We start from the raw sequence: 15,134 nt of genomic DNA, 5'->3' as shown, positions 1-15,134 counted from the left end.
GATTGTTTTTGGTTGTTTCAGCAGTACAAAACAGTTCAGTCGATATAATATGGATGTGTTAAGTTGTTACTGTTATGTTCCATTGTGTCTTTTAAAATAATACTACCCTTCTCCTATCTTCACTTAAATCAGCAGTGATCATGCCACTAACTTGTGTGTGAGCATGCAATTTACTTGTTTTCCTGCTAATCTACCAATTTGGCAGATTTTTGGTATGTTTAAAATGTTAGTGTTTACACTCTTGTTTTCCTATTTCAGAATGGTTTCACTCCACTGTATATGGCAGCCCAAGAAAACCACCTGGAGGTTGTTAAGTTTCTTCTTGACAATGGTGCCAGTCAAAGCCTTGCCACAGAGGTAAAAGTTTGAGTTTTACAGTTCATGAACAAACCAAAATGTGCTTCAGCAGTGATCCTTGCCAGCTGATACTGAACTTGTCTTTTAAATACAAAATCAAAGAGCAGTACAAATTCTCTTTGTGAAGCGTGCTGATGAATATCGAGTTACTGGCTTTTAAAGATTTTTAAACCTTCTCTTGCCATTTCTAAAATAAAAAATGACTCTAACTAGAAACAGTTCTAAAAATAGATGTGCTCTTAGTCATTACTGGTAATATTTCAGGTTATGTACTCAAAAAGGGAAGCTGTGTGCATGATACAAAAATTCTCCACACTTTTGTTAAAAGTACTGAGTGATGCAGGGGGCAATCATAAAGCAAGAAGTGTTCATCTATGCTTTGAAACCAGCTCTGGGATACCAGTGAAAACCCAGGGTTACTTAGCGCTTGGAGTATTTTCTGAACTGTATTTATTACCATGTTGATACCCTCTCTGCAGCATTCAATTATCCTGTCTGGTCTTGCAGTGATAATTTCGAGCTGACAGCATGACAGAAGATTTGTCCTTGAAGGGTGTTCTGTGATCTTTCTTTCTAAAAAAAAATAAATAAAAAAAATATATATATTTCTTAATTTAAAAAGTAATTCTAACTCAAGTAAGGCAACTTGGAAGGAAAAAAAAATACCGGTGATTATAAGAATATCAAATATTAATAGTCTTTAAATTTAGTCTTAAATAGTACCTAAATGTACTGAATTTAATCTGGTTAAAAAACAAAAAGAAGTATTTCAGTATTTGCTTTAACCTTTTACTGACATCTAACTGCTCCATCTGAACTTAAATCACAAAGGAAATAATGCTGATTTGAGAAGGTCACACTTCTTGCAAAATACAAAGTGCAAAGTCACTTCATTGCATCACTATACACTGATATATGTATGGAAACTTTCTTCTCTTTTGAAGACAGTATTATAGCAATGAATCATGGATCAAAATAAAGTTTTCAAAATCACTAATCTTTTCTTACAACTAGCGGTGTGCATCAGAGAGTGCTTCCTGGAAAAGCTCAAAGACACGGAAACCAAGAAATAATAAAACGAAGTATTTAAAATGTAAAACACTAAATGAAAAATACAGCTTTCAGAAAACTGATTTCTCTTAGAAACAATGAAGTCATTGGACACCCAGAGACCTACAGTAGATTCTGACTTTTGAAAATATCCTAGCCAGTATATTATTTTCTGAAAATAGAGCTGTACAGTTGTGCACAGGTACTTGCTTTTGATTCTTAGGTATTTTTACCCATGAGCTTTTTATATGTCAGCCTAGGCTGAGCTTTTCTCCATCTCAGCCTGATAAGGCGTGATCTAATTTTATCCCTGGAGAATTCCTTTGAAGTTAACAGACTACAAAGCAGTGTTGCCTTTATTGCCCTACTTGTTTCTGGTAGTTGCTTATAGGTGCTTTATTATTTTCTCTTGGTCAAACCTTTAATATAAAAATTATTTATCTCTGTCAATTTAAGTTCAAAAGCCTTTCTTATTAAACAATTAATACATAGCTAACTATTCACTAATAAGAACTCTATAAGAAAGGTGTTAAAAAAAAAAAAAAGAACCACCTGTTTTCTTTTAATTGGTTTTATTTTTAAATTATTTTTTTTTTCTGAGGGTGGGTTTTGCTTTATATGTTAAGGTACAGTTACTAATTATAGTACTGGATGTTAAGATACTTGCAATTGCTTTTTGTAGGTTGGCAACTTCAGATAGCATGTGGTGGAAATGCATTTTTGTCATTGCTAATATTCTTGGTCACAGTTCGCTTGGCCGTGGCACAGGGATCTCTGCATAAACGGGCACAGGCAGCTCTCTGTCAGAGTTAGGAAACTGGAGTACAGAAGATGGCAGCTGTTCTGGTGTTGAAATGAAGTGCTCCCCTTTGTCGACTCCCTTTTCTCTAAGGAAAGGAGAAAATGAATTCCTAGGACTTTCATTTTCTCATGTGATTTTTTTTTCTCATTTTTATCAGAAGAGAAAGCCTGATAAGAAAAGATGTTGTTAGCTTGCTGTCGTGAAGCACTGACTGTGCTGCAGCTGTTGGCTGTATAAATAGAGAGGGAAGCGGGTGCCTCCAGGTCACCAAGGCATGTGCTGTCTCAATCAGGGTTCCTCCAGGCAAGAGCATCCATTTGTGCAGGTACAGTGTAGCTATATTTCCGGAGCCCTCTTTGTGGTGCTCATGATGTATTCTTGGCCTCCAGAGCTGTGCAGCATGTAAAAAAGAGGAAAGAAAAACAAAAACAAAAAAAAGGAAAGATGACCCCTCCCCCCCCCCCAAAAAAAAAAAAAAAAAGGCAAAAATGCCAAAAATGCTTCCCCCCCCCGAACTCCTTTCTGCTCTTACAATGCAGTTATCCCAAAAGCTAACATTTTAACTCTGCACTTTTGAAATGGTAGGGACCTGCATTCTTCTATGTCATTGCTGCACTTCTGTTTCACACTTAAACATGCAGATTCAACATGACAGAAGTAGTTAAAAAGTCACAGAATGTGTTTGCCAACTAGACTGTAACAAAGTTTTCTACTATAAACTTCAGACATATTAATCAAGAATCACAAGTAATAATGAAATAAATATCCCAAGTAATTTGCATTTGTGTTTTTTGAGGGGTTTATGGGTATTATCTTGGGCAAATCTGTGTGTTTTCCTGGGTTGGAATGCTACTTAAATGTTGGGGAATCTAAACAACAACTCCTTTAATTTTTCAGTTCTCTAAAAATCCATAAAAATAAAATTATTAAATCATTTCAGACTGTACTTTTCCTGTGTTTGAGGAATTCACTCTAAAATTTTTAAATAAAAATTCTGTTTTTCAGGTCTCAGAGTCCACATTTCTTTGGTTGGCTATTTACTAGTCTGAAAGGAAATAATTTCTGTTTATAAGTGGATTGTATATCACATCTCTATTTTCATAAGTGGAAACGTGCTCTTTGGTGTTGTAGTAAAACAACTGGTTTCATGGGAGAAAGTGGAATTCCTTTTCAAATATTATTGAAATGTATTATTGATAGATAAATATATTGATAATTTTAAATTAAATATAAGCATATATTTATGTTTTAGTTGCCACATTTAAATATTTAAGAGGATAGAGATAAAATTTAAAAATAAATGTATGCTATAACCTGTAGGTTTGGGGAAGAAGGATGATAATTTGCATTGGAGACATCATTGCCACATATATTTGTGTATATAATAAAATGTATTAAATGATAGTGAATAATTCCATGCTTTTTTCCAAGTCCTAGCCAGTTTTGCTTGCTTGTGTCTTGTAATTTTACTCCCACTAATGCCGAGATCTCTTCCCTCCAATTTCCATCCCCTGCAAAGTTCAGGATAGGTGTTGAGAGTCCCCATTGTATGTTGCAGGATGGTTTCACACCTTTGGCAGTAGCTTTGCAGCAAGGTCATGACCAGGTGGTTTCGCTGTTGCTTGAAAATGATACGAAGGGAAAAGTCCGTCTTCCTGCTCTTCACATCGCCGCTCGGAAGGATGATACAAAGGCAGCAGCTCTGCTCCTGCAGAATGACCACAATGCTGATGTGGAGTCAAAGGTCAGTTGTAAAAAGAAACAAGTTCTGATGCTGTTAAGTGCTGACGACATGTATTACGTCCAGTGAAGATCTCTCTTAGTGAGGTACTTTGCTTATGAGTTACGTGTAAATTTCTCCTATAGTGTGCAACTAAAAATAATGTTTCCTTTGCTTCCCTCGCCTCTTTCTTCCTCACCTCAGTTTTATTTAAATCAGGGTTAACTTTTCCTTTAAAATCTTTTCAAATGGTAAATAATAAACAATATATTATTACAACTGTTCTCTTGGAAATGGAAGCCATTACTGTAGTGGTGTGCTTTAGAGGTCATCCAGTTAAGTCATTTGATTAGTTGTTTGTAAAAGTGCCACTTACAGAACTCTGATAAACATGTAACAATTAACATTCAAAATACTTGATCATTCAGCTTCCATTCAGTCAAGCTTCCTTTGTGCCAACTGTGCTGTCATCTGAGCTGCCATGCCATGTAGCAATCATGACGCTTTCTGCATCCATATCACCAGTGGTGAACTAACCGTTCATTTTTTCCCCCTCTTTGCTTCCAAATGTGTTAACCTAGATGATGGTGAATAGAACAACAGAGGTATATATAAATATATATATGCATCATCACTCCTCCATGACTTAGTGCTTCTGCATCATTTCTTCCTCCTTTTTGCATCGCCTTTTATAGGATAGACACCTGCTTTAGATGAAATAAAGTAGCATGTGCTAGAGAAGACTGTAGTTTAGATACCAGGGCTTTCTGCAGCTGAAACTAGGGTTTAAAAATGAGAGTAAGCATTCTTGGGAATTAATTGCCATCATAAAAGAGACGTATTATGTAAGATGGGAGTTTTCAGGGATTCTCATGGAGTAGATGTTTACCAGACTATGTCAAGAGCTGCAGACAACCCTGTCGTGTTGTGCATCCAGGACTGATTTCAGGCTTCTGCATGACACTTACCTTGATGGTGTCAGCAAATAGAGTGATCTGAGAGTGGTTTTAAATCTGCAAAACTCCCGAAGCAAGGCAGTGGCAGCTAGCATGGCTTGCTAACAATTTAGAAATGCATCTAGTTCCCATAAGGTTTCATACTTCGCAGGACTGATGGAATTGCTGCATGTTTTAGCATTATTTTAAAAGGAAGTAAAACTACTTAAATATGAAAATAACTCACTGAAGTGATGTTATCAGTAAGGCATCTTCTAATTAGGTTGATAACTTGTGGTGTCTGAACATAACCCAGTGTGATCGCCCTCAGTGGGAGACTGATCTTTATGGTACTAACCCTTGGAAAAAAAAAAAAATCTATATTAATCATTTAAAATGGTCTTTGATGTTGTTTTCATTTGCATCTACTTTGAATTTATTTTTTTTTAAAAAGCAAGTATCATCAAATGACTTCTATCTGAACTTCTGCAAAGAATCTCTAAGAGATTTAACTTGCAAGACTGACAACACTGATAACAAGTAGATGTTTCTATTAGAAACTATTTTCTTACAAAAGATCATTACTTTAATACTCACATGTTTGTTGCTGTTTCTCTGAAGTAACTGAAAGTTTTGTCCTAATTCTGGTCTTCTAGAATAATTATGCTAATTTTTTTTTCCCTTCTGTAGAGCAATATGTTTTTATTTAGACTCAGTGTGTAAATAATTGTCAGTGAGTAAAAACTAGTACAGAATTGGAATGGTGACTTGCAGCACACTCCTATTACTAGCTTTTGTCAGTGATGTGATACAAATTTGGGAGTACCAAAGAGATATATAAAAAAAAATTATCAATTGTTTGTTTGTTTGTTTTTCCAGAGTGGGTTCACGCCCCTCCACATAGCTGCTCACTATGGAAATATCAATGTAGCTACATTGCTGTTAAATCGGGGTGCTGCTGTGGACTTCACTGCAAGGGTAAGAATGAAATCGTAGTTACACTTAAGTTTGTTTTATCTTTACCTTGAAACACTTTTTCCACAAGGAATGGAAATGTTCCGTGTGCTTGCCAGCCGAGAGGCCTGGCCTGACAGCTCTCGTTACCCTAAGGAGTATGGAGCAGAGTGTCCGTGCTTCTGAACTGAACCTGAGCTCTAGTCCTCACTCTTGAATACCTCCATTTTAATCAAAACCAGCTGCTGATTTCACAGTGTTGCAAAGATTCAGTGAGATGAATGCCTCCACCTGTAGCCTTACCATATGGCAGGAATGCTGTCCCTGTTGAGTTGTCCTCAATATGCAGTTGTTTCCAGTGAATATGAAGGGCAGGTGGTGGTGGTGGTGAATAAAGCAGCTGTGCCTTCATTGCACCTTCACTGCATATGCGAGTGTCAGATGATAAAGGAGATCTGAGAAACAAGACAGGTAGAAAATGAAGTGAGGTACAGAAACGGAGGGAAGTTGGTGATTTGAGCCATATGGCAAAAGTCATGGTAAAGTGGGGGAAATAACTCTCCTGATCCCATAAGCTATGCTTGAAAGTTATAACACAGCCCAGAAAGCGACAGGATAGTTCCTCAGATAAATGGAAAAGGAGAGGAAGCCAGGAGGGAAATGGTATGGGCTTCCCAGGTGTCCCCTGGTTCAGTGTAGAACAGCATTTCAATTAAAGTGTGAGTGTTGTGGGGGGATCAAGTGTGTATTGGAGATGGTATTTATGGGGGGGAGTTACTTGGAATGGTGTCTGCGGTTAGACAGAACTGAACTGGAAAATTCGGCAGCTCCTTTGCAGAGGTTCTGAGTATGTGTTGTTTTAATTGCTTCTGCATGAGAATAAGTACTGTGCTACTGCTTAAAGCATTTGCCACATAGCAAGCAGCTAATTGTAATGTTTTCTTTTACTTCAGATAAGTTGTATATCTAAATACTTCACTGCTTCTATAGTTAAAGAACATATTTACATAGAATTATAGAATCATTTAGGTTGGAAAAAAATATATCAAGCAGAACTCTTGATAAACATTGCAAACCCACAAAACCGATAAAATAGTATCACGTTTATTTACAAGGGAAATTATTTTATTTATAGGACTCAGAATTAAACAAAAAATGAACATTTTTTTGGTAGCGTTTGTCTATGGTTAGTAAGGGGAATTGATGGAGGATGTAATAGACCAGGAACAGAAAAGTTGGGGAAAGCCCCCTCAGTGTTTTGATCCAGAATGTTTTTTCACTCTAAGTAGGAATGCAGGTGGAAGGTACAGATGCTGGGCACTATTCACTCAGCACAGATCTATGAATATAGTTAAATGATTCGTTAATGAAGATAAGTCCCTAAAGCTAAAAAAATACTATAATAACTCATGATCTAGTACTTAATAATACCGGTGAGAGGAATGCTAGCAGATGCTGGGGGAAGCTGGTAGGTGCATACCAAAGGTAAGGATCTACTCAGATATTTCTCACAAATGATTTTCCACATACAAGCACCACTCAAATTGATCTTCTGTTACTGATGAAAGAGAGAAAGTCTGAGGTTAGATCCATGTGAAATTCAGAAACTAAAGGTAGATTTGGCGTGTAAAGGGCTTCTGGGAAATTTCTAACTGCATGCTTGCTTTTCACTGATAACATTACTCCCTCTTACTCCTGAGGCCTTAATCCAATCATGTTAGAGCATTTTAAGTCACTTCAAACCATCATAAAGTTTGGTGTTCAGTGTTTGATAGGTGCTAATCACAGGAGCAAGGAAGGTGAGTGGGTTTGAGATGACTCTTTCTCACTCAGAAACAAGATGAGGGGTTAGCCATACTGCTACGTTAGCAATTAGCAGCGTTTATTACCAGTATCACTAAGCATCATCTGCTTATGCTTATTTCAATAAAATACCATTTCAATGCATACATTTCAATAAAAAACCCTGGGCTTGAGCAGCTCTGTTTTGGATTAAGAGCACTGTTGGAGAGTAGATCCGAAGTAGTAAGGGCAAACTCACTTCCTCTTGAAGATCTGGAAATCCCAGGTTCTGCCTCCTTTAGTTGTCATCATCAGAGAGGCAGCCTGCTCAGAGAACTGGGAGGTGCAGATGCACTGACATCAGCCTGAAGAGCAGCGGGCTGATGCTGTGACTCAGAGCACGAAGCAGCTTGTTGTGCTTGCAGTAGCTGGGTGGGGGAATCCGCAGAGCACATCTCTACTGCATGGTGGCTGCAAATTTAGGTAAGGCAGCTCTGATGGGAGGAATAGTAGCATAAATAACAGTAATAATGGAGTTGAATTTCGTTCGTCAGTGCTTATCAGACTGATGAGTCAGATTCTGGGAGAGCAGTGAATTTGTAAGCAAATGGAGACAAGTGTAAATGGAGTATAAAGTACCGTTATCAGCACCAGGTAACAGAGTCCTTACTTGATCCGTGATTGCCCAGAGTGCACAGCAGGCAGAGGCACTACAACAGATACTAAAAAGGGAGCCGCAGGTACTGCCTGCCTGCTGCCACCTCATTGTTTAATTTGTGTAACCAACATCCACAGTGTGCAGCATGGCTTGCCTGGAGGAAAGGCCCTTGTTTGAGTTGCTCGCGATCTGGGAAGACAAGCAGTGAAGCAAAGTTCTGGAAGGGATATAACCCAAATAAAATCATACGGTGTGTCTGTACTCTTCTTGCAGAAGTACAAAGAGCAAACTGTAGGTTGGGGGTATCAAAAGCACTTTTGGCAATCAACTCTTCTCCCTTTATTCTTGCTAAATAAATACAAATTGACACTTCTCTATATCTCTAAATTCATGTTAAACTGTTTAGGGAACTATCAGTTCTGGGGAGGGATTTGAACAGGAGCAGGGGATTATGGTAATGGCACACCTGTATGGAAGGTGACAACACGAAGACACCTGACTGTCAGTGGGGAGGGATGGAGGTAATGAGAGGGACATGTAAGATGAAGGCAGAGCTCTGAGCGTTAAGGGGGGGCAAGGGGAGCTGGTGAAATGATGTGAGAAACAGGAGGGCACATGGGAGGCAAAAGAGATTTCTTCAGCTGGTACATTTTCAGTGGGTTTCTGAGGGCCCCAAGGGAAGAAAAAGGTTCCAGCAATGAAGGCAGGGAAGGATGAGAGCTTGATGATGGCTCCTGGTGTGTGGACAGGAGGTGAGCAGTGGTACTGTATTGTAAATAAATGATGTCCCCAGTGACACACAATAGCAGCTGCTCCCCTCACCCCTGCCAGTGTACACCTGCGTGCCTCTCGGCTGTCATAAACTCCCTTGTTCCCTTCTTTCATTGCATCTAAGAAAAATAGGCATAGGTCCAGGAGCTCTTGCAGGTGTGACAGCACCTGCTGGCCTGTGTACCTGCGGAACGTAGAGGCTGGGAGAGCTGGAAGGGTACCTGCTTCTGGTTTGTACTCTCCCAGACCAGCAGTTGATTTAGTGTCAGCTCTTCCACTGAACTGTGTTTGCTCTCGTGTGTCTGTGCTTTCTCTTCCAAGCTTCTTGCAAGCACAGGGAAGATGGCACAACATGGAAAGTTCCCTGCAGGATGGATGGAGATGACTTCAGTAAAATCAGCTTTGTGATACCCCTGTTTCCACCCATTTATAGAGAGGCAGCTCCAAGGTTCTTCATAACCTCAGTCCAAACGAAACAGAACCTCTATGTTGGGCTGAGTCTTTGCCGTTTTGTAATGAAGGAAAAATACTCACTCCAAGTTGCTTGACTTCTTGGGCTCAACATCTACTGTAAACCTGTTACAGTTACTGGCAGGGTACACACTGGCTTGGACATAGCAGGCATTTTATATCTGTTCATCATCTCTCTGTAAGAGACTTGCATGTGTGTGGCTATGCTTCTCTGAAAGTCTTCAAAGCTAAGGAAATTCCTTCATCACATTGCCTTGTTTCCCTCTTGCTTAACTGTGAGATAATCACATATGGGCTAAAGAAGGGGAGGAATAGAACAAAGAATAACTGAGGATGTAGTCAGTCTCATTTGTAACAAAGCTAACGTGAGTGTGCTCACTACTTGTGCTTTGAAGGACTGCAGTTTGTTGTACCATTTCCTTATGAACAAATATTGTTCATCAACCGCTTGTAGCTTCAAATCAAACTGTATCTGGTCTGTTACCCAGAGTTTTGATGGTTTTAGTATCTACTTTCCATCTGCTGGAACTACTAATCTAGTGATTAATATGGATAAGTGCAGTCTGCCAAGTGGGCTCTGCTGTTCCAGGCTTTCAGTTGAGGAGACCCGTTGCTGTGGCATGCAGTGACCAAACGCGTGGTGCTAACTGCCGTGCTCCCATCTTAGCTGCTGCTTCTGGGGCTGGATGCTGTTACAGAGGCTTTGTGCCATCTGCTCGACTCTGATTTACCAGGAATGAGGTCTCCTTCAGCCTGAGGGCAGGTGACTGTGCTGGACATAAAGGACAGGTCACAGAAGGTTTCGTTAGTCTTTTTGTCTCTCTGCTGCCCCCATCAAATTTGCTGCAGACATCTAGGACTTGGAAAGATGCGTTGAGATCCATGCTAAAACCAAATAACAGCCACTGGAAGGAATGAGAAACCAGTTTCCTCAGCAGTTCTGGTTACACCTACAGTATCTGGTGCAAGAAAGCTTTTTTGCTCTAAATCAGCTCTAATCCCTGCAGAGTGCCTGCACTTTCCCATTCAGGGGGAAGGCCCCTTGCTCGTGCATCCCTGGGGCAGTGTGCAGGGAGGGCAGGCAGTTTGATCCGCTGGGCTTTATGGCCAGCTGTGATGGAGCTGTGGTGCCAGATTGCCCTGTGCGAAGTCAGCAGCAAGAAAGCACAAGTGTTTCTCCACAGCTGCTGTGCAGACCAGGGAGGTGGGAAAGGTGCTCTGAATAAACTGTTATTTTCTGACAATAATAATTAGGCAAAAAGTGTCTTCGGGGGGTTTGCAGAGTCTTCAGATATCATCCTTCTGTCTCAGATAATCTTCTAGTAGAAATATCTGTGTAGTCCAGGTAATGAAATGGCCTCACAAGCTCTGCCCCTCTCTGAGGAAGCATAATGGCTAGAAAAGAATCAAAAATTCATGCTCTGCAGCTTCCAGGGCAGTGACTGAAAGGAACTTCTGTGACCCTCACATCCATTCCATACTTGAGCAGGTCAGAAGATTCAGGTAGCAAAGTAATTCTCGATGTGAAGGTGATCCCTGCCCGCATCTTTCTTGCCCAAGCAGATGGGAGGTAGTCACTGTGCCATGTGTCTGCATCCAGCCCTGTGAAGAGCCTCCCAGCATCACAGCACTCCTTCCTCTAGAGCAGATCACAGCTCCACTGGGAGTGGGCTTTGCATGCAGAAAGTTTGCTTCCTGGAATGTTGAGGAAGGATTTGGTAATCTTGAGGGGGTGGTGTGAGGACAGCATGCATTAATGATGACCCTGAGGCTGAGGAGCAGAACACCATTAGCCCATCAAAAAAAGCAGGCAATATGCAAGTGACAGTAACACAAGAGAAGAACATCTTTTTATTTCCCTAGTGGTAGTTTGCCATAACAGTTCCTTGCTATATTCTTCCTTCTTTTCTTCCAGGATTCATGTTATATATCTCAGTCCTGAAGAAAGAGAAGTAGACACAAGAATTACTTTAGCACAATATAAGATTCATTAACAGTAAATAGAGGAGAAAGAGGCTGAAAATTCTTTGAACTGTCATAAGGTTTCCTGAAGAGCATCTGATTGTGTGTTTGTGGTTGTACGTCTAATTTCTTTTATACTTGAAAATCCCATGCAAGTCTCAGTGATCCCAGCTACTAGAACATAACACTTCGATCTGCAGGGGTTGTACTGAGCTTTAGCTCCAGTTTTGAATTACAGAAAAATATAGGAGGAGAAAATACTGATTGTTCTCCTATTAAATGTGTTGTCGCTGCATGGTTACATACAACAGTCTTCACATACATGGCACAATCCTTCTCTACCCCCACAAACTGGCAATGCTGATAATAGCCGTGCAGGATTGTTGATGACGATTCCAGTATATGGCAATCAGTCTTAAGCTCTTTTCTTAAGGACTCATAACAATGGAGAGATTTTCCAAACTTTACGCTTTAGCAGTTTGCCTGCTTTCAGCTTCTGTTTTCTTGATGCACTCTTTTGTCAATTCTGAGTCTGCTCTCAGTTGGGAAAACTGAGGGCAATCTTACTAAATTCCAGCTTCATCTGAACATGTTGTTAAGAAACTATTTTCTTTTTTAATTGAAGGTAAAGAAATGGAGTTTTTGTATAAAACTATTCTCTGGTAGGGGTCTGGGAGGATTGCTAAGCAGTGGAGGTAAGCTCTCTCACTGGTAGCAAGGAGAAATACCAGTTTCCTACAAGACTGGCAGTGGGTCTTCGCAGTTCCCTACGTGGTTTGCCCCTGGCAGTAGCTGCAGTGTGGGAACGGAGAAGGTCCTTCAACCCAGCCAAGCAAGCAAACTGCTTGGGCTGCACGTAGCCAGTGGTTGGCCCTTGCAGGACTGCGAGAGGAGCAGTTCCCCCTTCTGACTGCTGGAGGTACTCGGGGAATCAGTTGGGTGTTATATCACTGGTAGAGCACCAGTGCCCCAGAGAGATTTCCTCTTGCATCCCTGTGCTACCTGGCCTATCCCAGTCAGTCAGCATTTAAAACAATGTAAGGCACGAATAGGAAACTTTCACCTTTTGATTATTTGTAATTAAAGCTACACTTCAGAGCCCAATATGATGCTTATAAGAGGAAATATTTATTTTTCTTGTTTATTACTGGCATCCGTATGTTTGTAAATGCAGACTGAGGTAAGTAAAAGGCAGTCTGTAGGATAGCACATCATATCACAATCTGGGGAGGGAATTCTTCATTTTCTAAAAGCATTGAAATAAAGCTGCAAGATACATGGTGTTTGCGCTCTGTCCATTCTAAGTTTGTTGCTGTTTTTTTTTTATGACTTCCTAGCCATTTGTGTTGCTAATTTGTAACAGGAATAATTTGGACTGCTGTGGTGAGCTGTGATGGATGATGGCACGTGTCAGAGAGGAGTTGATCTCATTTCAGCTGGGAAATGTAGGTGGCTTATAGCTCAGCACAGGATAACTTGAAGTTTTCTGAATTTTCTTACGAAGCTGTGGATAGAGATGCAGCTGAAAGGGCTTAGTGTCTCCTCTCATCAGCCATGAGCAGAAGCCATCAAAAAAAGAAGCAGATTTCTCTTCACCCATCAGATTTCTGAATGCTGGGAGACTCCAAAGGTAGGCTTAGGCCCTGCATGAGAGGGTAGCAGCTGCGGCAGGCAATGGATAGAGATAAAGGGAAAACAGCCGTCCACAATGCCGTGAGGTATAGAAAAAACATGCATCTAATGTATCACACTTTGATCTGTATACACTTTCAGAATACTTTGAGTCATGTACCCCAGGACATCTGCCAAGGGGGAGAGAAAAGGCCAGGTACTACTTCAGAACGCTACAAGCATTTATTGTGCAATTTCATGTTGTTATTCTTACAAGTTACGTTACATACTCCTTACAGAATTGGTTAACTCCCAAGTTCAATAACAAAGGATCTCGCTGTCAAGGTGTCTACACAAGACATTATCCAGCATTTGATTTTTTAACAGCGAGGGCAAGGAGTGCTCCAATAGACATTCTAGATCTGAACTGCATCATTTTCTGGCTACTTTTTGAAGGCATTTCAGCTTTGTTACTGCAGGAAAACATCTTCAAAAGTTTCCTGATTTACTATTCTATCTTGAGAACAAAGGGAGAAATTTATAGAAGATCAAACAGATAAAAATAGACTGAAAAGACAGCAGATGCTGTTGATTTAGCGAAGAATTCAGAACCTTACATTTGGTGGCTATATTGTTTGCTGATACCACAGTTTTAATAACCTACACCCAAGCTGCGCATATTATTAAGCTTTTTTTTAAATCTGTTTTCTTGTGACAAGTACAAACAACTGGGCTTTTAATTGCTTGCTTTACATTTTGTCATCAGAAATATTAATGATGATGATGTCTGAGGTTTATTCTTATCTCAGTTGTACTTAATTGTCACAAATGTATGCTGGGAGATGGGAGGAGCGTCATGCATCTGGGTGTGATACTTTAAGCCTTGGCCAAACACAGTCGTGACCAAAGAAGAGTTACTCACCCTAAACTTCAGTGTGCAGTTGTGTGAACGTTCACATAATGCTTCTCTTCTTCTGTTCAGAGCTCAGGACTCTCAGCATACACAATTATTACTTCATACTGTTTGCTACCAGTAAAAGTGCTAATAGCTAAATGCCAAACTTAAATTCTGGATAGAGACCTGTCCCCTCTCTTTTTTCACTTAGGTTTCCTCACAGTGTGTCCCTGAGCTGTTAGGGCTGAATAGGGCCAAATATGCTTTTTCTTCTTTGTCTCTTAATTCTTTTTATGAACAGTCTGAGTAGATTAATAGTGTGTGATGAAAACTAGAGAGTGAAGAAATACTGCTCCTGCAGTGCTCTTTTCCCAGGAAAGAGGAACTGATCTCATTCATCCATAAGGACAGGTATTTCACTGGATATGTAAGGTTTCATTTCCTTGATTCTTACTGTTCAGTTCATTATTTCAGAGTAGCTGTGTGAAATTCGTTTTCCTAACAAAGCGTGTCTAAAGTGAACATATCCTTTACTTACCTATCTCTTCCTAGTGTGGACCCGCTGCCTGTTTTCAACCAAATGTAATTGAGTTTCAAGATCCTCAAGATATTAAATTTATATGCTTTTTGTAAAGACAGTGTATCAGATGAAAGAAAGACGGATTGCTAGCTCTCCAGCAAAGGAATGAGCTTAGTCATTAGTCTATTAGGTGCTGGAGAATTTCCTCATGTTCTCAGCCAGGGAGTTTGTCCCCTGCCAGAAGCTGAGACCAGCTGCACAGGGAGCAGGTCCTGATAGATTCAGTACTAACCTGAGATGTGAAGGTCTTTTAAGGAGGACTCCTCTCTTTGACCATGAAAATGGACATTCCCCCACCTTTATTCTTGTTTCTAAACCAACTTGCAAATTGCATGTTATGCAGTCACACAGTTTTACATCCCTGGGAGGATCAGGCTTAGCATACTCCTTGTTTAATGTGTTAAGCAGCCTTTTGTTTTATTTCATGTTTTAAAGAAATCACAAGTTACCCTGGAATAGTAACTTAGATGCTCTGATGTGATTATTATTAGAGAAAGAAGTTATTTCTTCTTTCTAAAATGTAGTTTGCCTCTGTGGTAGTATTAATTAGTATTTTCTAGTAGCTGTAGGTTAGCTTCGTAGTGTA

At 40.0% G+C, this 15,134-nt stretch overlaps 1 protein-coding gene across 10 annotated transcripts in view; it reads left to right on the top strand.

The window, feature by feature from the left end:
• Positions 1–15,134, top strand: part of ANK3 (ankyrin 3) — a 351,417-nt gene that overhangs the window by 214,098 nt on the left and 122,185 nt on the right. For 5 of the 10 annotated variants that reach the window (XM_084526169.1, XM_084526174.1, XM_084526175.1 and 2 more), the window contains 4 exons: positions 259–357; positions 3,768–3,953; positions 4,511–4,534; positions 5,744–5,842. In XM_084526169.1, coding sequence (XP_084382295.1) covers positions 259–357; positions 3,768–3,953; positions 4,511–4,534; positions 5,744–5,842 — 408 coding nt within the window. The remainder of the gene's footprint in view (positions 1–258; positions 358–3,767; positions 3,954–4,510; positions 4,535–5,743; positions 5,843–15,134) is intronic. The other 5 variants (XM_084526176.1, XM_084526173.1, XM_084526171.1 and 2 more) reach the window with 1 other exon arrangement.

This window comes from Aythya ferina (genome assembly GCF_964211825.1).
Source record: "Aythya ferina genome assembly, chromosome: 7".
Classification (NCBI taxonomy): domain Eukaryota; kingdom Metazoa; phylum Chordata; class Aves; order Anseriformes; family Anatidae; genus Aythya; species Aythya ferina.
This window is presented reverse-complemented; position numbering and strand designations above follow the sequence as displayed.